The sequence below is a fragment of the Alligator mississippiensis genome, chromosome 3 (genome assembly GCF_030867095.1).
Source record: "Alligator mississippiensis isolate rAllMis1 chromosome 3, rAllMis1, whole genome shotgun sequence".
In the NCBI taxonomy this organism is placed as follows: Eukaryota; Metazoa; Chordata; order Crocodylia; family Alligatoridae; genus Alligator; species Alligator mississippiensis.
This window is the reverse complement of record NC_081826.1, coordinates 147140062-147164102: the sequence shown is the minus strand read 5'-3', so window position 1 is coordinate 147164102 and position 24041 is coordinate 147140062. Positions and strand designations below refer to the sequence as shown.

The 24041-nt window shown below is 53.7% G+C and overlaps 1 protein-coding gene across 3 annotated transcripts; it reads left to right on the top strand.

Annotated features, from left to right (window-relative positions):
* Positions 1–14648: 14648 nt before the first annotated feature.
* LOC132249417 (uncharacterized) lies at positions 14649–23603 on the top strand. 3 transcript variants are annotated; one of them, XM_059724498.1, is made up of 15 exons: positions 14649–14742; positions 15801–15889; positions 16620–16788; positions 17199–17710; positions 18140–18255; positions 18588–18710; positions 19133–19212; positions 19642–19744; positions 19843–19938; positions 20220–20327; positions 20651–20786; positions 21368–21462; positions 21663–21815; positions 22384–22531; positions 22966–23603. In XM_059724498.1, the coding sequence occupies exons 4-15, from the start codon at positions 17200–17202 to the stop codon at positions 23109–23111; spliced, it is 1815 nt and encodes a 604-aa protein (XP_059580481.1). In that variant the 5' UTR covers positions 14649–14742; positions 15801–15889; positions 16620–16788; position 17199; the 3' UTR covers positions 23112–23603. The 3 variants fall into 3 exon arrangements, with proteins under 3 accessions (XP_059580481.1, XP_059580480.1, XP_059580479.1); XM_059724497.1 differs by having other exon boundaries at positions 15801–16503; XM_059724496.1 differs by having other exon boundaries at positions 15801–16788.
* Positions 23604–24041: the final 438 nt, after the last annotated feature.

The following is a 24041-nucleotide window of genomic DNA, read 5'->3' as shown; positions in this document are numbered from 1 at the left end:
TTGAGGGGGTCCTTGGTTGGAATTGGTCGGTATCGCCAGGTGGAGGTGTTGCGGAGCATCGGTCAATGCCAATCCGGCTCCGGGATAGAAATGGGTAGCACTTGTAGCACTTGTTCTTTGAGGTTAAGCGCTTTGATTCCCGGAATTCCCAAGATATTGATGCCTCCTAGCACTGCCTCTAGAGCACGCCAATGGCCTTGGATTGTAAATTTAACTTTTGTTGTGACTGCAACAGCGTTCAGTCCTTGTACCCTAATTATTTTTGTGGTTTTCTGGTGGGGTGTCGTTGGAGTAATTACATTGACTTGAACTCCGGTGTCGAGGAGGAAGAGCACTTGTTGTTGATTACTTGGATTGATGGAGTCGTATACGGTGAGTTCAGTGTAGGGGCGAAGGTCAGTGGGGTCGGGGTTGGCCGCCAGAGTGACCGGCGGCCACTACTCGTTTTTTTGCTTGTCACTGAATTTGAAACCTAATTCAGCCGCTAGGTGTCATTGGCCCTCATTCCCCAGGATACGTAACTGCTGCTTCGTGAGCCTGGAGTGATTGAGGAGGAACCCGAACATGGCTCTTTCCTCCGGTGTTCTTTGGGGTAGCGACTGTGATTCTCGCTGCAGGTCGAGTTCCTGACGCCTCGGCCTCTGGGCCTCGACCGGATACGCTGAAGTTCGGTCTTTTGTATCGATAGGAGTTCCCTCGTTATGTTTCATGAGTGTCTGCAGTCGTGGGAGATGACGTAAGAGGTTCCCTGCTGCCTGACCCGCCGTTGGGTTAAGAAAGAGTCAGAGCGTGATAGCATCTGTCCCTCCGTACACCTCTACACAGGCGTCTATGGCCTCCAGAGTCATTGGAATTGCTCCGGGGTTTGGTAAGTGGCGATGAGGCCATTTTTCCTTGTGTTGGGCCTGTGTCAGTCCCAACTGATGTACCCTTGGGTTCCATGAAAGGTACGACACTCCGATTATGGCCAAGAGAAGTTGTTCCGCACTGGCCTTCTGCGGGCGACCCTCATGCCAGGCGTGGGATTTATGGGTCACTTGTCCCACCACAAGCGCTGGGAATGGAATGGGCCAATGTGTGTTTTCCGTGATCACGTTCAGATCGGTGGCACGTCCTCCACTCCACACCGCTTGTTGGGTTAAGGCATTTGCTTCTTCTGAGTCTAGTATGTCAGATCCGAATTCCACAATCAGTCATCCCAGCCATATGGCTAGAGTTTCTTCAGGTTTCGTTTTTGATTCCCGACAAAGTTCTTGTAACTCTGGTTGAGTGCACATGCGATATGTAATGGTGGTATGTGTGGTGCCTTGCACATCTGCGACATGTTTCATCAATGCTATCGGGTGAGCCGCAGTCGGGAGAGGGTTAAATTTGTCGGGCGGGAGCACTGGATACAACTTTCCTCCCTCATACGGGGGTGGTTCCACTGCTGGCTCCACATCAGGGGGCGGGGCATCTTTTGACGCCACTCTGAGGGGCGGGGCCATGGGCGGTGATGTGGCCGGCCCGCCTCCCAGGGGGATTTTCGCGCCCTTTTCACTTTCCTCGGCACCATTTTCTGGCAGCGGTGCCATGCGGCTGGTGCCATTTTCGAGCGTTAGCTTGGAGCCCCCCGCTGCCTGCTCCAGTGACTCCTTGCCTGCTGTATGCAACTGAGCCTCAAAATTTGCATTCTCCTGTAGTAGACCTGCTACCGAACAGAATAACACATTTATTATTTTTCCTTTATTCCACTTTGTTACCCCCCATCTTGCCGCGTGGTGGCCCTTGGTCTCTAGGCCTTCCCGGAGCTGGCCGAGGAGTTCGTGACCGTGCGATCCAGGCACTAAAGCCGGACAGTTAAACCAGTCCAGTGGGGTGGGTTCCCCTCCTTCTCTCAGGTACCGGGTGCACTGGGCAAACTCTTGAGCGGGGGTCAGATTTTCCGCCTTCTTCGCCTTCACCCCTACTAGGGATAGGGTTGGTGTTTCATCTGGGGGCCGATAGCAAACCCGGTCACTGCCCATTACACACCCGAATGCCCCGGGAAACAGCTTTGCTCTCCACTCCTTCATGACTGCTCCTTCCCCTTTCACCGAGAAGTAGCTGTCAATGTTCCTTCCATCCCCTCCTACCGCCTGGTGGTAGGTGATATGTGCCCAGAGTTCGTCTGCGTTTTCCACACGGCAGGTCCCGGTGCGCCAGGGGCAGCACTCAATTAAATTCATTTCCACCACCGTGCCCTTAGATCCTGTTCGTGACGCCATGTCTCAGACGGCCGGAGCCGACTTGAGGAGGATCGCTGATTACTCGGCCGTCAGGTGGGCTGGTGGATGGAGAGACGGGACACAGCATATTGGTTGCAAAATAACTTTTACTTTAACTTTACTTATGCCACTGGTGGCCGCGACGCAGGTGGTAAGGTTGCTTACGTAGTTACAGGTAACGAGTTGCTTGCGTAGTTACAGGTAACTGGCAACAAAACGAGCCGGCGAGTTTGTAGACAGAAATGAGCATGCAGGATACATCGGGAACAGACGGTGACGGGGAGATGTTGGAGGATGGCCAGTCTGCCAGCTTTTCTCTGCCACGTGGCAAAGTTCTCCGTACTCTACCACGTGCTCAGAGCTCTCCGACTTGGGCGGAAGCTGCACGGATTTTTATACATTTAGAGTAGCCGATAACAGACTGCCAGGTGGGAATAGCTAATGAGGCAGAACGTACCAAATTTGAAAGTAACTGCGGTTATTCAGGGCAGTTCTATTGTGACAGGAGCACTCAACTCATTTGGTTATGACACTGCCCAGCAGTGATGAGTGGAAGGAGCTGCTTGTTTCCCTCCCCCACGCAGAGCAACAGTTTCTGCCTGGAGCCACCACTGCTGAGCCCAGACACGTGAGTTCAGAGCACATGTGGGGTGTGCTGGGTTCAGCCTGTTTGTGCAGGTCCCTGCCAGAACCGCGGGGCTGGGGTTAGTGGCAGCAGCAGATGGAAGGAGATGTTGCTTCCTGGACTGCCTAGAAAGCCAGTCCCTGCATGGGGCTGCTCCAGCCCTGCTTTGTGCCCAGGGGTGCCGGGAAGCACCACAACCAGGCAGTGCGGAGCAGGTGCAGGGGCATAGGGGCATGCTGTGGCCATGCACTGCTGGCAGTGGAGATGACAGGGAGGTGCTGCAAAGCACATGGGCTCTGGACTGTTGTGGGGCAGGGGCGAGTGCTGACTGCTTCAGGGGGGCACGTGTAGGGGGCACACACTCACACCTACCCACAATCCCCACACTCACACCCACGGACCTTTGGGGGAGCCCCTTTCAATGCTGTGTGCATACACCCCACCACACGCATGCACTCACCCACACACACACCCCAGCCACCGTCCCCCTGCACACACCCCACAGGCCCCCACAAACCCCACACCCACCCACACATCCCCACAAAGAGAGGGACTTCCAGTGACAAAGGTCAGAAGGGGGTGGGACTTCCAGTCCCAAATGGCAACCAGGGGGTGGGGCGCTTGTTAAAGGTGGGGCAACAAGTCCCTCGACAGCTCACCAGAACTTGTTAGTGGCCCTCTAGCTGAAATAATTGCCCTCCCCTGCTGTAGATCCTCTCCACAAGCCTTGGAGGCTACAGTGGCAGGGGGCTGCCCTGTCCCGGTTCAGCTCTGCCTCCCAAATTTGCAGCAGGGAGCAGTGACTATCATCATCCCTCACACCTGTGGACTTGAGGGCCCTTGCTGAAGCCCTGGGGCTTTGCACCAGCTCTAGGACCTCAGGAGGTTATTGGTGACTTGAGGCCTAGGCGACTGCTGCAGCAACACCCCAGGATCACCAGTCACCTCTGCTCCAAGCTCTGGAGGAAGCTACCTCAGCACACAAAGCAGATGTAAATTGTACCAGAGATAAGGTGCTGTGTGCCAGGCATTGACACTGCATTTTGCTTGGAGCCTCGTCTCCCTCCTTCATTGCTCCCACCTGCCTTTTTTCAGAGCAACTCCCACCCTGGCTTCAGAGAGATCTAAGGCTGAGCTGCCCTTCTCTTGCCTCCAAGCCCCCTCTATTTCCCCTGCCCAATCCCAACTCTTAAGGCTGCAAAGGTTGGAGTTCAGCATTTCTCACTTTAACCATGGGGAGCTCTCAGGCTCTGAAAGACAACAAGTGTTTTACTCCATCAGTGCCAACAGTCTCAAGGGGTGACCGGTGTGCTTCTGCTGAGTGGGCAGTGCAGCAACCTGGAGAGAAGGGGTGGAGCTGCCCGGTCTCTCCTAGTAGCTTCTAACAAATGTTTGCCCTAAATGGCTTTTGTATTGAGTTGAGAAGAGTGCAGTGATTTGATGTTTCTAGCTCCAAGCTGGGCCTATGCTGAGAAGTAAATATGCATCAAAGCAAGGCAGCTGCTCTGGGCTAGGTGAGAAGCAGCCAAGCCTGGGCTGTGACGGCACCAGGCACTCCCCAGGAGTGCTCGCGCCAGCTCTTGGGAGGGCGAAATTCCTAAGGATTGGTGTCTCAGCAGCCACTTGGTGCTGGTGTTATGCCTCCTGATCATCACCTCTTCCCTTCCCCACCTCGTATGCCTGTCCTTTCCTCCTCTCAAAATACCCCAGACCCTGTGAGTTGATATAAGCAAAACATTTCTTCCTCCTTTCAGTGGTTTCAGACCCCAAGGAGCTAGCGTGCGTCTCATGCCCGGAGACCAAAGCTGACCGCAATGGAGATGGTGAGCAACAAGGCAACTCACAGAGCGGCTCTAGTCAAAGATGCTTCCCAAGCCGATACAGAGACAACGCTGGCTGCAGGGAGCTGCGGTGGAAGAAAAAGCTCATGGGAAATCCTCTGGTTTGACTTCGTCTTTCAGCTTGGATCTCATCCAGATGTTTTTTCCCCAAAGGAGTGCAGTGCAGGTGTCTTTATGCACAGCCATCTGCTGGAGCCAAGGATTGCAACCATTTAGTACAGGGTGGGCAAAATGGCAGAGCTGGCTGCTGGCCAGACTCCATTTCCCTGCAGCCTCTCCCTGCGCCGCTCCCAGCCAGACTCCACGGAGAGCCCCGAGCAGCGTGGCCGTGACAGCCTGGGGCAGCAGACCCCGGCCCTGCACTGCCCAGCCCCACGCTGTCACCGCCATGGAGGATGGCTGGGCAGGGACCTGTTCTGCTGGGACAGGCTGGGATCCCTGCCGTATACAGGGACTATGCACACAGTCTCAGTGCCCCCACTCCTCACAGTGTGGGGCACACCGTCACTGAGAAACACACTCGACTTGTTTCCTAATCTCACTGAATGCTTTTGGTGCCTGAGGCCTGTCACTGTACTGTGCCAGTGCCCCTGAGTCCACCCTGGCACCAGGGCTAACCCCAGCCCCCTGCTCTGCAGGGATTTGCTGCCTGAGCTCCTCTCACCGCTGCTGCTTCAAACCAAAACATGACAGCGCCTCTGGGAAGCAGAGCTGCTGGCCAGGGTTGCACTTGACAAAGGACATGGGCAAGTGCCCATCCTCACGCAGAAGACAAGTCCAGGGAAGGGGCAAACGGCTTGATTGCTGCACTTGGAGATTTGCACTTAGTCCAAGGCCCCTGAGGAAAGAACGAGTCTAAGCTGTGAGCTGACTCCCTGCTCCTTCCTCCTGTGTGAGGCAGGAGCTTAGGGTTAGGCCAGAGACAGACAGAGATTTAGCCAATGCATTGCTGCAGCACTCCAGCACGTCTCCTGCAGTGCTGCTCCATGGAGCAGAGGCACAGTCAATGAAGCAGTGACGTCCCAGCGGGACAACAGCAGGTCACAGATCGCTACCACATCCTGCTGTCTGCAGCAGCCTGCAGGGACCTCAGTGGCAAGCAGAGACCATGAGAATATTTCCCCTTCAGAGGTGCCTTGTAAGGAGGTGCTCAGCCCATGCAGTGCCGTACCTAGCCTCCTGGCAGCCCCAGGTGAACTCTTAGTATTGGGCCCCGCTTCGCCAGGGATGAGTTTTTTTGCTGAAAAAGTCTTGATCACATCTGTGGTATCGATGTCTTTAACTAGTTTGCTCTCAACTGATAGCATTCCCAGTCCTATATATGCACAATATTAAAACATTTGTTGCAATTGTAATTTTTTTTTTTTTCCTTTTTGGGGTCTCTTTCTGTTTGTGCTCCAAGTGGCCACCTGGTTCGCCCATGCCTGTGTCCAGGTCTGAGCCCATGAAGGATTCGGAGCCCAGCTGCAGGGCTCAGTGCACAATAGTGTGGACCATGAGGCTTGGGGTCAGCTAGAAGACACCCGATGCAGGTGGAGCCAAAGAGACAGCTATGAACCGCAGGAGACAGGTACTGGAGAGAGGAAAGGGCAGGCCGACTCTCCTAAAATCTGGAAAGGCCCAAGGGGCTTTGGTTTGTTTGTGTGGTTATGTTGTGGATTCGTGGTTGTTTCATGAAGACTCAAGCTGCCCTGACAACTGGAGAATGGAGCTGACACACCTGGCTAAGGCAACAGGGTAAGCAACCTGCTTACAATCCTCCTTCACATGAGAGAGATGGACAGCAGTTCACAGTCAATCTGAAAGAGATGCCTCCTAAATAATGCAACCAGTCTTATGTGCCACCAGTGACCTCAGAAGTGATGGCATCTGGAGTTTTGCACTAACAGCAATCCAAAAAATAAAACCCCTCAGTGGTAGAGCAAGCAGATGAAGCAAGGACACTTCACAATGGATGCACAGGTGGATGAAGGCTGTGGCAAAGTAGAAGCCTCCGGTCAACTAGATTTCCCTTGATCTTGGATTAAGTTTTCCTTCTCACCAAGTACTTTGTGGCTACTCAAGCTCCGTAACATCCCCATGTTAAAGAACACACGTGCAAGCGTCTTCCTTTCTCAGCAAGTCCTATGGTGATAGATGAGGGGCGATGGAGATAGCAGCTCATGATTACCGAAAGCCCCATGTTAGACCTACATAGAGGCATATGATGCTCAGGGGTGATGCGTGGTGGGTGCACATGCACCCCCTAGAAAAAGGTGTCGCTGAGACCCCTGGTCAACGCCCCAACCCCCCGCCCCCTACGCACACACACTTACTGCTGCTACACTCCTGCCGCAGCTATGCCCCCGCAGCTGCCAGGAGCACATGCCATTCATGATGATGCTTACTTTTGCACTGGGAGCTATAACAGGTGTGCAAGTCAGCAGCTGCAATCATGACTGAACAGGCCTATTTAGGATCCACTTTGTTTCCCCCATATGGGTAGGGAGTTAGAAAAGGGGCCCTAAACAGAGACGATCTTACTTCACCTGACTGGAAAATGGCATCAAATGGGATCAATCTATCCACAGCCCAAAATGAGTCAAAAAGATTGCAACCTGGAACATCCAGAACATCTATGATTTGATATTTCCATTTTTGCACTTAGTGAGACCCAGACACTCAGAGGAGGGCCAGCTCACAGAGCCACACATTTTTTGGAAAGGAAAAGCTACAGAAGACAAACATATCCATGGTGATGGGTTTGCTATCAAGTCCAAGGTTGTCTTCCAGATACTGAAATGTCTGGTTGGCAACAATGAGCATCTTCAACCAAACAGCAACAGTCATCAGTACACCCCCCCGACCCTTGATGCAGAAGACGAAACAAAATTATTCTATTCTAAACTCGACCAAGTCCTGTCATCTGTCCCCAAAGATGATAAAATAATTCTTCTTGGTGATATTAATACTGGAGTGGGGAGGGACTCTGAGTTATGAAAAGGAGCACTTGGAAAGGAAGAGGTGGGGAAGATCGATCCCAATGGATTTCAAATACAAGATCTCATTGACAGGAAAAGCAGAGCTTGTAGACATTGGCAGAACGACATCAACTCCAAACAGAAGCCAAACAGTTTGTGACCACATTAAAACCAAGACCCAGAGGAAAACTGAAGAGTGAAAGAACAAGTGGTGGGAGCACAAAGCAAAAGGCATTAAAACTTTTGTTGACAACCACAAAATGTGTGGTTTCTTCAGCACAATCAAAGCTAGCTCTAGGCCAAACATACAAGAAGCCATCTCTCTGAGGTCCAAGCATGGAAAAACACTGTGATAGGAGCTCTGCCATGTAAGTGTGGTGGGCAGAGCACTTTTAAGCATCCTAAACCGGGATTGTAATGTTGACGACAATAACATTAACGCGATTCCACAACACCCCATTAAGAGTACCTTGTAGATTCACCAACTGATCAAGAGGCCTGGACAGCTCGTAAGCAGGCGAAGAACAACAAAGCATGTGGTGCTGATCGAATTCCAGCTGAAAGTTACAAGCAAGGTGGAAAAAAGCTCTCTCACCAGCTACGAGGGCAGCCCGAGGGGGAAAAGTGGTACAGTTGCACCCCACGTTGATATCTGGTCTACCCAAAACATTAACAACAAGCACCTGGCAGTGGAAGCAGCATTTCATTCCACAGGTGTTAGTTAGTGACTCTCCCATTACCAGGATCTGCTCCTTCTCCGCAACATTTTGTCATGTCTGCAGTCAAATGTACAGCTCTTCAGTGGTCTATGGACTAGATGTACAGGTAGGTCTTCAGTGATCATGTCTCTATTTACTGGGTGATTTCCTGCCTCGTATCAAAGAACTGCTGTAGCAGAAGGAAAGGAGCCATTTCATTCACTAGTAAAGTAAAATAAAAAGGCACTTGGACTGGGGTGATGGGGGAGGTAGAATAAATATCAGCAGCACTCCACTTCCAGTCATCACACAGGGATGGGATTGTGACTTTGGCCTTAATTTGGAGGGAAGGAGACCATCAACCTGTGTCGATGAAGCCATGAGGGTCTTTCATCCCTAACTGGCCAGTGGCTAGAAAATGATATTTAGAGGTTTGCTTTCAGGAATTGGCTTGCAGGTAAAGTAGATATGTATTAGAGTGGTGGTCCAGGGGAACAGCAAGGGTGAAGTGGTTTCCAAAAGCCTGTTGGTGATGAAGGTTCACAGCATTTAAGGCAGATTCTGTGTGTGAAGCCAACAGACAACCAGGCGGAGAAATGTGAACAGTGTTTCCATAACAGGAGATAGGCTTGTTGCATCGACTAGGTCAGAGTGTCCAGCTGTAGAGCTCTTGGGATTTCCAGTTTTGTTGTATGGACCAAATTTAGAGGCTGGGCTTGCCCAAATTAAGACATCGGTAAAAGACCAAGTTAAGATGTGTGTATATGATGGGAACGTGGGAACAAAGGAATATGCTGACAGGACAGAACATGGGCAGTATGTCGATCACTGGGAAACCAATCCCTGGTACTTGGAGAAGAAGAGTCATCAGGAAGAGAAAGAATACCAAAGGAGGGACTTCAGAGCTGCAAAGGGTCCCTGAGGGGGGACCCCAAGGCCACCATGGACTGAGCGTGCCTCACCAGCCCATCTCCCCCACCCCACTGAGGGGGGTGTTCCTTGGTCCTCGACCTCCAGGCTGCTGACATCTGACATTCAAGAGAGAACCGCAAGGTGAAGCTCGTGCAGTGGCCAGACACCTTCCCTCTCTGACAACCCCTAGGACTGATACATATAGAATCGGGGGGTATTTTATTTGCCTTGCCTGCATTATTCTTATCTGCTTTCACTGTGTATCAATAACATTTGCTTATTATCAAACGGAAGAGGTTGTGCTCAGTCTGAGGGTTTGAATCTGCCCAGAAAAAAGTCATAAAGGGTCATAAATCTAGTGCCAACACTAGCTAGGCCCAGACCTATTCAATTTCTTAGTTTGAATGGCTCCCTTTTCCCTTCCCTCCATTGCAACGAGCCATGAAATACCTAGAGGAGTTTATACAAATTACAACCGATAAAACAAGCGGGAGGAAGAAGGGGACAGCATGGGTAACATGGGAATGAGCATCTATTACAAAGTACCAAACCAGATGGGGGACAGGGAAAACAGCAAGGGTGATGTCCTACTCTTATACAGACCATGCAACCAGGGAATACAGGAAGGAAAAGAGCAAGGGTGTTGGTATAACCTGAGTCCATTACTGATGACCAATCCAGGTTTGGGGAACAGCAAGGATGATGTCATAATGGAGAATTAATACAGACCTCCAAACAGCCTGGGGGAAGGGCAAACTGCAAGGGTGATGCCATAATGCATTTCTATAACAGACACCAAACCAGGGAGTTGGGGGAAGGGGAAAATAGCAAGAACCTTGCCTTGGCCGACTGGGAAAAGCAACAGTGACATTGCAATGGATGTCTATTACAGATTTCCAGAGTCATGGGGAGGGGAACCCCCAAATTGGGTGTGGGGAGAGTGGGAGCCTTCATTAAGCCACTCTCCAAGGCAACTATACTGCAGGCCTTGTGAGAAAGACCAAGGAAAGTGAAGGTTCCTCAATGAACACGGAAAGAAATCGAGTAATAGGCAAAGTGCAGAAGGCTGCTGCAGAAGTGGTCAGGAAACATGAACATGGAGGAAGAATCTGAGTGCCCAGTTAGGAAATTTGCAAATGAAGAGCAGTTTAGATAGTCACGTGGCTGAGCTGATTGGGCCAGGGATGAGCTTGCCTTGAGCTGGGGTTGAACTAGACAACTTCTTGATTGTCCTTCCAGGCCTATGGTTCAATGACCCAGAAAATGCAGAGTCCCACCCCTACTCCACCCAGTACCTTCTCTGTCTGCAACTTCTCCAGCTGAGATTTCAGGTACTTCCAGGTTGCCATGACATAGGCTTCAGCATCTCTGTACTCCTGACAGGCAGCTGATTCAAGCAGAGAGGTGCAATGGACAACTTCAAAGCGGCCGGTTTCAACCAGATTTGCTGAAAATCAGTGGATTCCAGGGAGTTGGGTCCCAGCACTGGAAAAAATGACTGCTTCTGCACGGTTTAGCCCAAGAGCACAGCAAATCCTGAAGTCTCTGTGGAGAAGAGAGGAGAGGACATTGTACCTAGAGACTGAGTGAGTTGAGCCCAGGAGGGGGAGGCCCCTCACCCCATGCCTTGCCCCAGAGCCAGGCAATGCCCTCCCTTGAGGCAGATCAGTTGGGGTCCCCTAGAGGGGAAAAGCACCTGCCCCTTTCTCCACAGCCACTCGGCTCTCTCATCACAGCCATTTCTTCCACCCTCCTTGGCATTGCCCTTCTTCCTCACACCAGGGCCACTGGGCTCTAGTCCTCACCTCAGCCAGGGCTGCCCCATGGGCCAGCGCTTTCCAGTCCTCGGGCCGTGCAGGCAGGGAGGGATCATGGCCACAGGGGGAGTAGCCAGAGGATTGCAAATGGACCCAGCGGCTGCCCCAGAGATTCACACTCGGTTGGGGGCACCGTGTGCCTGGATAGAGCCTTGAGTCCTGAAAACAAGCAGACTAAAGAAAGGAGACTCCCAGAAGCTCACCAGGGCTGCTGCCCTCGCCTGGGCACTCCAGGTCGCAGTGGGCACCAAGGCAGCCGGGCAGCGTTGTGACATCAGCCAGCTCCCAACAAAGGGCGGTGAGGCCAGCAGCATGGATCCTTCCCCTATATATACACACATTAACATATTCAATTAGGATAAAATGATAGTGTTGTGGGTTTTTTTAATATAAATTTAAAATAACACTAGCACTTTTGTGCCACGAAAATAACCAGAAAAACCTATGAGAGTCAAATTTAATACTAAATATAATTTTACTCCTTCTGCTCTAGCTGCTGGAATTTTACGGTATTTTGCTATATCAGGAGCTATAACAGTTATTACTTCATTCAAAGTTTTGAAGTTCATTGTTAGTATCTAGGTTCTTGTTTGTCCTTAAAATGGACAAAAATTAAAGAGTTATCTATACTAAACTTTTTTTTCCACCTAAATTATCTATAATGAATTATAATTTTATTTTATCCCATAGTAATTTTTACACTACTCTTGTGAGGAGGAAGCTTAATGTCTTATTTAAAGAAAACATGCTGGTATCTTGCTGTGTTTTAACTCTTTTTCTGCCAGACTTTAGGAAATGTTTTTATTGAATTGTTTTGGTTAACTTTATTAATTACTCAAGAACAGCGACAACTTTAATAGCTGCTAACACTTTTCTTTTTAGAATATTTAGGCTATCCCCATGCTGTTTTTAGATCTATTTTATCCCATTACCGATGAGACTGCACACATTCATACTTTTCATAGTTTCATAGTTTCATAATTGGCAGGGTGGGAAGGGACCTGAGGAGATCATCTAGTCCGACCCCCTGCCGTGGCAGGAAAGAATACTGGGGTCAAAAGACCCTGGCCAGGTGTTCATCCAGTCTCCTTTTAAAGACCCCCAGGGTAGGAGCCAGCACCACTTCTTTTGGAAGTTGGTTCCAGGTCCTAGCCGCCCTGACAGTGAAATAGCGCTTCCTAATGTCTAGCCTGAAACTACCCTCCGCTAGCTTGTGTCCGCTGTTTCTTGTAACTCCCGGGATTGCTCGGGGGAACAGGGACTCTCCCAATGCCTGCTGGTCCCCCTTGACTAGGTTGTAGACTGCCACTAGATCCCCTCTCAGCCTTCTCTTTTGGAGGCTGAACAGCTTCAGGTCCCTCAGCCTCTCCTCGTAGGGCCTGCCCTGCTGCCCCCTGATCATGCGGGTGGCCCTCCTTTGGATCCTCTCCATATTGGCCACATCCCTCCTGCAGTGCGGTGCCCAGAACTGGACGCAGTACTCCAGCTGCGGCCTGACCAGTGTCGCGTAGAGGGGGAGGATCACCTCCTTGGACCTGCTTGAGATGCATCTGTGCATGCATGACAAGGTATGGTTGGCCTTCCTGACCGTGTCCCCACACGGTCGGCCCATGTTCATTGTGGCATCAATGACAACTCCAAGATCCTTTTCTGTCTCAACGCTGGCGAGAAGGGACTTCCCCAGCCTGTAGGTGTGCCGCTGGTTCTTCCTCCCCAGGTGCATTAGCCTGCACTTGTCAGTGTTGAACCCCATCCTGTTCTCTTTGGCCCACCCCTGTAACCTGTCTAGATCCGCTTGCAGCCTGTTCCTTCCTACTAACGTACCCACTTCCCCCCACATCTTAGTGTCATCTGCGAACTTGAACAGGGTGCTTCCTACCCCCTTGCCCAAGTCACTGATGAAGATGTTGAATAGTGCGGGCCTGAGGACCGAGCCCTGGGGAACCCCACTGCCCACATCCCTCCAGGTCGAATAAGACCCATCCACCACCACCCTCTGGGTGCGGCCCTCCAGCCAGTTTGTGACCCATCTGACCGTGTAGGCATCAACACCGCTGTCTCCTAGTTTCTTACTGAGAATGGGGTGAGAGACCGTGTCGAAGGCCTTCCTGAAGTCCAGAAAGACTATATCCACTGCAACACCTGCATCCAAGGACTTGGTGACCTGGTCGTAGAAGGCCACCAGGTTGGTTTGACAAGACCTGCCCCTAATAAAGCCATGCTGGTTGCCCCTGAGCATAACCTCCCCTGCTGGCCCTTCCTGGACATGTGCCAGGATAATTCTTTCAAAAAGCTTCCCCAGGACCGAGGTAAGACTCACGGGCCTATAGTTTCCTGGGTCCTCCTTCCTCCTTTTTTTGAAGATTGAGACCACATTGGCCCTTTTCCAGTCCTCCGGCACATCGCCCGAGCGCCATGACTGCTCGTAGAGCTGTGCCAGAGGTCCCGCAATGACCCCTGCCAGTTTTGACACTCTCTGCCGTACACTACAGGCACAGAGCAAACACATAACACTGTTTACACTCTCTGTTTTACATAAATAGCTTAATAAGTTCTGCAGTGCAGCCCATTTTTTTAGGCTTAATTTTCATGGTGACAATATCAGCAGCAAAGCAGCACTTCACCATGCATCAGCAGATGTATGACAGATAGCTCCACGGAGGTGATACATCCTCTCTATGCGGCATTGGTCACACTGGAGTTGGAGTACTGCATCCAGTTTTGGGCGCCGTACTTCAAGAGGGATGTTGATAGACTCGAGAGGGTCCAGAGGAGGGCCACTCGTATGGTTAGGTGCTTACAAGACAAGCCCTATGAGGAGAGACTGAGGGACCTGGACCGCAAGAGAAGGCTGAGCGGTGATCTTGTGGCCACCTACAAATTCATGGGGATGCAGCATGGGATCAGAGATGCTCTGTTCATCAGGGCGCCTCTTGGGGTAACAAGGAACAATGGTCACATACTGAGAGAGAGCGGATTTCGGCTAGATATCAGGAAAAACTTCTTCACAGTGAGGGTGGCAAAACTTTGAAATGGGTTCCCAAGGGAGGCGGTGCTCTCCCCTACCTTGGGGGTCTTTAAGAGAAGGCTGGATAGGCATCTGGCGGGGGTCATCTGACCCCAGTACTCCTTGCTGCCTAGGCAGGGGGTCGGACTCGATGATCTCGAGGTCCCGTCCGACCCTAGGACTATGAATCTATGAATCTACATCCTTCCCCACCCTGCCTTCCCCGCTGGCCCACCCCGCCAGGCAGGTGGGGGATTTCTGTCAAAGGGAAACTCCCATCTCCCCGACACAGGGCACCTCTTTCGAGACAATGAGGTCTCTCATGAGACACCCAAGTGGCATTGGCACCACTGTCATTGCTAATGGCCACCCACAAGTACATGTATTTATGCAGCGCCTCCATCTGAGGGAACGACTGCCCTGCCCACATGCAGGTCCATGCCAGGGGGCACGTGAGGGGCCGAGCTGGAAAGGGATGTGACCCTGGCGGACAGAGGGGCCGGCCGTGGTGGAGCGCAGCGTGGCGCGTTGCCGCGGCAGCGCTCGTATCATCGCGCCGGCGCCCGGGAGTTCCAGGCAGTTGCCGGCGGCGGCTGGAGCAGTGCTGACGGCCGCCCCGCGTCTGGGCAGGGACAGGTGAGCGGGACGTGGGGATGCTGCCTCTCTCCTGCCCTGCCGCGGCGCACAAGGATCCCAGGGCGGAGGCGTCTTGCCAACCTCGAATATCCGCGTGAGACTTCACTGACACACGGGACCCAGCGCTGTCCTGCTCCTGGGTGCCGGGTCCCAGGGACACCTCACCTGACTCAGTGGCAATGCGTAGGAGGCCTGTTTGCACCCGTGCAGACCCTGGTCGGACGTGCTCGCTGCTTAAGTGATGGGCAGGGGGGCAGGCGGGAGTGACGGTGCCCCCCCTGCAAGCGGTGGCCGATCACTGGAGCTGCTCCCAGAAGTGGCTGCAGCGATCGGCCGTGGGGGAACTCCCTCCGGGCAGCGATACTGTCTGCAGGGGGGACCCCCACACCCTGTGCTGCGAGACTGGTCGCAGTGGGGCACGTGTCCCCCCGACTAAGGAGGCACCAGTTCCCCATGACCTTACTTGATAACATTTCCACCAACTTCCCAGTCTCATGGGGCCTTGGGGTTTACTGGGACCTCATCTTGCAGTTTTTACTCAGCAAAACACCCCTTACATCCTTACATCAGTTTGAGAAAGGCCTGGACAAGTGGCTGGTCCCCTTTCCTACTCCTTTCTTTGGTTGCTTTTAAAGCCAGGCGAGAGGATCACCAAGCCGTGCTCAGCCTAGGTGGACCCCGCAGAAAGTCTGTTTCCGTTTCCTTGGTCTGCAGGAACCAGGACCGGAGCTTTCCAGGCCTGTTTAAAAAAAAACAGGACAGCCAAGTCTGTGCACCAGGCGAGGAGAACTCCTTAAGCGACAGGGGTCACAGCTCCAAATGATGGAGGTTTTCGTAGAAAATCCTCCTCCGCTTTCCTCCACATTTTCACAACCTCAGCCTCGCCCCTGAGCATGTAGCCTATTTCCATCATCTTGACCCACAGGCGTGTTGCTCACATGAGATCCTTCCTCACTGACCTCACTTCAGGATTCATTTCCCTGTTTAAATCAGGCTCAGGGTGCTTGAGTTTTTCATGCAAACTTGTAAGACTTCATGGCACTTTTGGTTTCTCATAGCGATTGCCTGACAGCGGCTGGAGAAGGACAACAAAGCCAGTCCAGAGGAGGATTTGTCCTAGACATCACTCAGCTGAGAGGGCGAGCAGGTAAGGCTCGGGTAAATGGACAAACCACCCTGAACCTCACATCCTTGTGGAGGTGGCAAGGAAGCGAGGGTCTCTTCTGATTTCAGACCCAGGTCCTGCAGGTCAGAAACAGGTAAAGACTAATTCTGCATCCACAGAAGACCTGCCTTGAGAGTAACCTTTCCTAGCAGCTCCACATGTAGGAGGCAGGAGCTGGGCATGGTCCAGAGGCAACACTCTGAATTGGACAGGATAAGAAATGTTTGTGTTTTAATCCTGTGTGTGTTTCGTATCTCTGATTCAGACCAGTTTTTCCTCAACTGTGAACCTGAAGCCACCAAATGGTTCCTGATGCAGGGTCTCCTTCAGAGCCAGGATGGATAAGGCATGGTGCACAGCCAGTGTGGACAGGAACACTGGATGTCATTAGAATAAATGTAGCGTGAAATATATTGGTAATGCAGAGCTGGGCAATAGATCCTTTCCTGGGCATTGACAGGGATAAAGACCCCATAGGTAGGAGAAAGGCAGAGAGCAGCAGAGAGGATCCAAACGTCAACCTCAAAGGAGCAGGAGTTCAATCTGGTTTGGAGCGAAGGGCCAACGTGGGCAAGTCAGGGAGTGACAAGTCTCCTGTGAGTGGGGAAGCACCGAGGGAAAGGGCAGGAAAAAGGAGAAGTGCAAATTCTTGGAAGGGAAGGGGCTGTCTACAGGGCTATGGTCAAACCACCCTAGTGATGTGATCCTGTAGTCCCTTTTCACCTAGCGGACCTCACACCCACCGGCTACAGCTGCTAGGAAGCAGCGGAGGCTCCAGAGAAGAGCGTCAGGACCCCTCAGTGCCTGAGCCTCAAGCGGATCACAGCACACCCGGAGGGTCTGTGAGCATCTGCCCAGCAGCGCTCCATCCCCCAGGGCAAGTGAGTGGCCTTCAGCGTGCCCCTGCCAGCTTCACATATTGGCACATTTGGCTGGAGAATCAAAACCTCCACGTAGTGACGCAGCCCCTGGGGCTCTCCAAGGCCACCTGCAGGGTGTTTGGAAAGATCCCCAAGAGCGGACTCTCAACCCCTCCCCAGGCAGCACGAATGGGCTGCGGCAGTGGGAGGGAAGTGCATGTCCAAACCAACCGAAGGTCTTTGTCCCTGACCATGCAGCTCTCAAAGCCTGAGAGCCCTGGGACCAAAGCTGCTAGGATGGGGAGGGAAAAGCTGAGTGAGCTGCCTGTCTCCTGGACAAGAGAGACTGGCCCAGGTGGCCAGGGAGGGCAGACAGGTGGTTAGGGAGATGCTTTGATGTGTGGCTCACGACTGCTCCTGCTCCCTGCCAGGATGGACAGGCTGAGGCAGATGCTGAAGCACAGGACGACCAAGGTGTCCCCAGGGGAGGAGGTCAGCAGCAGGAGGCCTGTGCCAGAGGAGGAGAGCAGCCCAATTGGTGCAGTGGGCACAGTCAAGACCAGGTGGTGGGCATGCCTGCTGTGCTGGAGAAGGAAGCCCGCAGCTCCTGGAACAAAGACCGAGGAGGCAGAGGAGCCCTCTCGGAAAGCAGGGAGGTGGCCCCGGCTCCATCTGGGCAGGCGGGACCCAGCACAGACAGAGCACCAGGCAGGGCTGCCGTGCAGCTCTCCTCCCAGGGCACCCAGCCACCAGGAGCTGTGCCCTGATACCAGGCCAGAGGAGGCGGCCCCCTGCACTGTTATGGAGGGGGACCCAGCTTCCCCGGGGCAGGAGGTCAGCAAGCCCTGCCCGAGCCCCAGCCTCAGCTCCAGCTCCTCCCGGGGAGACCTTGAGAGCTCTGTGGAGTCCGGGAGCAACCCGCCCTATGGCACCACCATGAAAGGTGAGGAGACAGCCTGGGTGCCAAGAATCTGGGGGCAATGCGCTCACTCAGAACAATCCATCCATCCCCGGCATTACGCAGTTGAATCTTAGCCAGGACAAAGGGCCTGAGCCACACATCTCCAGTGATCCCAGTGTCACGGGCACCATTCCCTGCAGTAGGGCACGGTGGGGTTTGGCTTAGGGGGAACCATGGTCAGTGCAGGGGCCGGCACCTGCCCGGGAAGCAGGGACAGTCTGGTCCCTCTTAGTAATGGGGGCACGAGGTTGAAAATGCAGAGTCGATGCACGGGGAGGCTGTGTGATACTTGCTCTGGCACAGGGCCCTAGGCTCCAGAAGGAAGATGAAAGCATCTCTGCGCCCCCTCTGCTCCTTTACACCCTCCAAGCTGCAGCAATAGTCACCCTCTCCCTTTTCATCCTTGTAAAGTGATTCCCTACCGGCAAGGCGAGGAGGTGGAAGAAGAGCAGGAGGGTGAAGACCTGATGCTCCTGGAGGAAGAAGCCCTCACAGACATCATACTGCACCTCCAGGGCCAAGGAAAGGTAGGAAAATCCCCTAAGGGAACTGGCCCCCAGACCACCCTTGACTCCCAACATTCAGCCTTTATGGCAGTCATACCACATGAACCAAGGTCTCCCCAGTGGAGACACTCAGCCCACGGGCTCTGACACATCCACCTGTGTGCGCTGGTCTGACGGCCAGCCTCCCATCACAGAAGCTGCCTCTGCTTCTCACTCTGCTTCCCCAGCAGGAGACCAGTGCAAGGAAAGAGGGGCATCCAAGGGGTCTTAGTCCCACATTTGATTTGGACAGGATGGGAAGGTCCCTTGCCAACACCCTGTCTTTCCTCCTATCCCGCTCCGGGGGGATGCAGGACAAGGAGCACGGAGAGCGCTTCCTTCTCGGCATCCCCACACTCTGCAGAGCCACCAAGCAGAGGGGAGAGGACACCCTGGAGCCGGAGACCTGCAAAGTGGTCCTGCTACAGAAGATCATGGTGAGCTTGGCCGTGCACTGGGCACTGTGGGGAGTGGGAGGGAGAAGAGACAGGGGCTCCCAAGGCCAGGAAGGCGGGGTGCACACAGGGGAGGGCAGGCATGCCCGGGCCTTGACGAGGGAGCACGGGGAAGGGAAATTCTGGGCTAAAGCCATACAGGACACTGAGCGAATCCTGCATCTGAAGGGCAGCTGAGGTGAGATCAGGGTGTGAGCGGTTGGGTCCAGGGGTAAGTGTGAGAGGGAGTTGGAAGGGGAGGGCTGGCCACGTTGGTTGCGTGGGTGCGAGGGAAATGTGGGAGGGGTCCTGCCATAGCGAGCAGGATCCATCTGCCTGTGCCTGGAGTACTGGGTGGTCTCCCCTGCAGGATGGGCCTGTGGCCTGTGGGGCCCTACTCTCACATGGTCCTTTGGGTCTTGCAGGGCCTGATGGAAACAGCGACACAGGATGAAGAGCCAAACTGGACCCTGTGCAATAGTATAGCTGCCATCTGCAGCCTCAGGTACTGGTGTCCCGGCCCAACACTTCCAGCCCCGATATTGGCTCTGGCATTGGTTGGAGTTCCTTGCCCACCCCACCCAAATCACGTGCCCCCAGTGGCTATTGTACAATTTTGCAATACAGCATGGGCATCTCTTTCTCCTGACTGGAGAGCATTTCCCTCCAGGGGCGTCAGGAGGGCCTTGAAGAGAGAATAGCTGTGGGGGTCTTGCAGGTGGGCAGCAGGGTCACAGGGGCAGTGGGAGAGGGGGCTCTATTGCAGGCCTGATGCTGATGGGCTGGGAGACTTCAGATGGGTCGTAACCACATGTCAGCTCCTCCTTCCACTCTTGCCAACTGGTGCCAACTGCACCACCTCTGTCCAGCCCAGAGCAGTGCCCCCACCAGCCCCACAGAGCTCAGGCTCACACAGGCTCTTCTCTCCTGACAGCGAGCTGAAGCCAGCCCTGGAGCCAGCCATGGAGTCGTGCCTGCTGCAGACCACCCTGAAGATCTGCCTGACGTCCCCAAAACAGAACAGCCTTTATGTCAGGGTCAGTCCTCCTCCCCCTACACAGTCCTGCCCACCAGCCCCTGGCACGTGCAGCCCCAGGCTGCATGGTACTGAGCCTCGGCTATCCTTCCCCTCCAGACCAAACAGCAGAAGCACATGGAGGACCTGGAGGCCTTGCTGAGGAGCCTGTTGGCCACCGCACCCAGCTTGGACAGGCTGCAGTTCCTTTGGGAGGTGAGCACAGTGCGGAGGAGCTGGGCTCTGGGGAGGGACAGCCTCAGTGCCCTGTGAGCTGCCCGAGGTTGTCCTCAGGGATGCATCCCTGCCCTGTCAGGAGAGAGACAGGTTTGGCCTGAGGCATCTGTATTGTCTGTACCAGGCCTGGAGAGCTCTTTTCAGAGCCTCGGACCATGCAGCAGATCCTCCAACCTCCAAGACAGGCTCGAGGCAGAGGAAGGGCATGGGCTCGTGGGTACTGCAGGGGCCAGTGGCCATTGACCTTGTTTCTCCCACAGCACCTGACATCCTGGCTGCAGTCTCCTGACACCATAGACAGGGCGAAGGCCATGAGAAGCAGCAGCGCCCTTCTCCGCTTTGCTGTTTCCCTCCTCCCGCAGTTTGAGGTAAGGGGTCCCTGGGCTCAGGGGTGCCTCCTGGGTCTTTTGAGGCTGCCATGTGATCACCATGCTCCAGGCAGTATCACATTTGGTCCTGGGCTTCCTGGAGCAGCAGGGCAGGGAGACCTCCAGGGAACCAGCTCGGGTCCCTTGGCTCCAGGCTGCGATGGGAACAGAGGGCTTTAGTGCTCTGGCTCTAGCTGTTTTGCCCTGACCTATCCTGCGGCATGGGGCAGCAGGAGATGGACAGAGACACCCAGGATGGGAAAGTGTGTGTGTGATGCAAGGTAGGATGCAGATGCATTCCCTTCCCCTCTCCGCCTTGTTAGGACTCGCCCAACATGCCCCAGATGGGTGACACCGCGGCCCAGCTGTGTCTGTCCCTCAGCCACCCAGCAGCAGACATCAGCTGCCAGGCCAGGGAGGGCATCTACCTGCTCGCCCAAATCCTGCTGCACCACAAGGGTAAGGAAGCCCGGCCAGGGTGCAAGACCCCTGTGGAAACAATCCTTCTGTCCACACACTGATCCCAGCTTGGGGACAAGGAGCTTCCCCTGCCAATGTTTGCCCACACCCAAATTAGTGTGCAAATGTACACCAGCCCTTTCACTCCAGAACCCAGTTTGGCCTCCAGCTAGGAAAATCAGCATGTTCAGGGTCTGACCTCGAATGTGGGGAAAGGAAAGATGCTGGGAGAGACATGGTGGGAAAGAGACCCCGCTGGGCAGGAGCAGTAGCACAGACCACAAGCAAGAGCCTGGGGGTGTTGCCAGGGAAGTAACTTGGAGCAGCACTTGCCTTGACTGGATGCGGGCATTTCTGATATTTAACCCTGCCTAAACCAAGCAGCCAGTCCCAGAGCCCCCAGAACATAAAGGACGCAGGAAACCTAGGGAGCCGGGATCAGCACTTACGACCCAAAACGATGAAACCCGGCCAGGGCCCTGAGCTCGCTGTGCCATGCGGCAGTGTTGGCTCCACTGGGCAGACACCAAACACTGAAGCCACAATGCCAGCTCAGAGTAAGATCTTTCTGTGTGTCCTAGGCGGAGACATGCAGGAGGCAGAGGGGCTTCTCCATCTAAGCCGGGAACAGCAGAGCCAGGTCCAGAGCTACATGGACCTGGCCCAAGTCGGGGAGGTAAGGATGCTCTGCCCAGCCCTGACAAAGCTTAGGGTGTGGGGCTGTGTGTCAATAGTGGCTGTGTCCAGGGTTGTGGAGAAAGGCCTGCTGCTTCTCTGCAGCTCACAAGGTTCCTCCTACTGCCCTGGTGAGGGGCTGGCCTGGACATGGAGCCTGGCTCTGGGATATGCAAACACTTTCTGTCCCCTGGGTTTCAGGTGTTTCAAAAGATCTTATCAGAGGGGCAAAGGAGATCTTTCGTGCAGAGGGCACTTGCGGGGGTGCTGGACATCAACATGTGTGTCAGCCGTGCTGCGCTGATCCTCCTCTATGCCATGCTGGGGGAAGCCGGCTACCTGATCGGGGACAAGGTAAGCAGAGGGTCAGGCTCAGGGAGTGGGTGGAGGGGCACAGGGCTGCTCACCTCTAGGCCCCTTCATCCCATTGACACTTGGTGACCTGTGGAAACAAGTGTGAAAGGAAATGGGAACCCTAGCAAGTGCTTTTGAACAAGGAGTTTGTTCAGCTGTATGCTCAGGATGGCACCAGCCTGTCCCCTGCACAAATACGGCCCCTTCAGCTGCGTATCTCCAGCCAGGACCTACGACAGCATGTACATCTCCATCAGGAGAAACTGCCACTGCCTAGGTTAAGGGCAGGGCCCCTTCATGGCCTCAGGTCACCGCAACTGGACCGGGGCTATGGAGTCATAGAAGAGTAAGCCCCTCAGCCACTCTTCTAGGTCGACCCCTGCTCCAAGAAGGATCGTCCCTGTCTCAAGCAGCCTAAAAGAGTCTGTCTTAGAAGTTGTGCTTGATCCATCTCTTAGAGACGGGGAGGGGCTGGGTAAACTCTGTTGTTTTCTGCTGCTGTGACAACCCTGTGGCTGCCACCTCCCAGAGGCAAAAGAGTCTCTCACTGGCTTTTGTACCTTCACAGGAGGAAGAAATCCCTGCCAGGATCATGAGAAAGCTGCTGGTCATGAAGGGCTTCAAACAGCTGCCCAGAGAGCTGCAGGGCCACAGCCTGCTGACAAGCTCCTCCAGCACCCCCTCCCCTCTGCAGCAGCCCAAGTTCCCTTCTGCAGGTACCGTTCCCTCTCCTCTGCCCCTGTGGATCAGGGACCTGTGGAAAGAAAGACGGAGCCTCACGGCACCAACACAAATCTTCTCCCTTTGGTGTGTGGGGAGTTGTCCCCCCTGTCCCCAAAGACACCTGGCCTGGCATCAGCTCTCCACTGCGCCCCATTCCCTTCTCCTCCTGCCATTGCCAGGGCCCATTTCCTCCCCACCTGCCCGACACACCAGGCAGTGTGTGTTCATCTTCCCATGGATGAATGGGGCTAGAAAACAGATCTCCCTCATCCTAATGACTGCTGAAACAATTTAGGCGTTTGACTATGCCTCAAGCACAGGGCAGCCATACAGCCCATCACCATTAAGTCTTCTGTTTAGAAGACTTAAATTCACCAACGTGCATATCTGATCACCCTTTGCTTTTTCTCCTCCCTTACGGTGACAGCTTCAACCAACAGCAAGGCTGACAGCACCTCCCTGAGCAAATGCACCATCCAGAGCCTCACAGGCAGCAAGACAGCCCCAGAGGGAACCTCCAGCCCGGAACCAGCCACCACGCTAGGGTCATCGACTGATGTGAACACCCCTTGAATCAGTCAGAGCTACCCTTTCCCCAGAGAGACATCTGCCCGGACTTGAGAAGTTACCAGTGGGTGGAGACTTTGGCTTATTCTTCCACCCATTTTGCCCATCAAGGTGTTGGGGGCAAGGAACTGGTGTCATGAATTTCTGACCCCTCAGTTGCGGGATCCAGGTAGCTCTTGCAGTGTGTGTGGCATTTTGCAATCCCAGGCCTCAGGGCTTTTGCCGGTCGCCAGTTGGGGCCAGGAAGGAATTTTTCCCCCCGTTCCCCTTGAAGATCATACTGGCTGTGGGGGTTTTTTCGCCTTCCTCTGAGGCATTGGGGCACAGTGAGATCACAGCGGTGTCAGTTCTCCAAACAGCAGGACTTACTACACCTGGCCAAAACACGAATACTCCTTGGGCACAGGAGAGAGAAAGAAGCAGCAAATGCGGTGTCCTATCCATCATGTTAAATTGTTGTAGCATAATAAAGTAAATATTGTTTTCCTTTTCTGATAACTGTTGATTGCCCTTCTTCTTACTGGACATAACGACTGACCTACTGCCAACAAAGGAACTTCTTGATGCTGCCGATCTTCCTGTTTCTTTTTATAGGCAGTCCTAGCGGCCTTTAGGTTGGCTTGGACTTGGTGAATGGTCTTGAGGAGCTCCAGCACCACAATAACTGGTCAGGAGAAAGGGGCTGTGTGTTAGAAACAGATGAAGCCCATCAGTTACTAAAGAAAAGACAACTGGCTCTCCCATTGAGGCATGTTCCACATTGCTGCATGCTGTTCAGGCAGGACTAATAGTCCTGATAACTCCCAAAGCATCTTAGTTACTGCTTTAGGATCTGGTTTACTCATTCTGATTGCCGTCTGCTTGGGGGTTGGAGGGCAGTGTGCTGTTGAAAGGTGGAGGCAATCATCTAAGAAGTGGTCGCCCTTAGCTGAACAT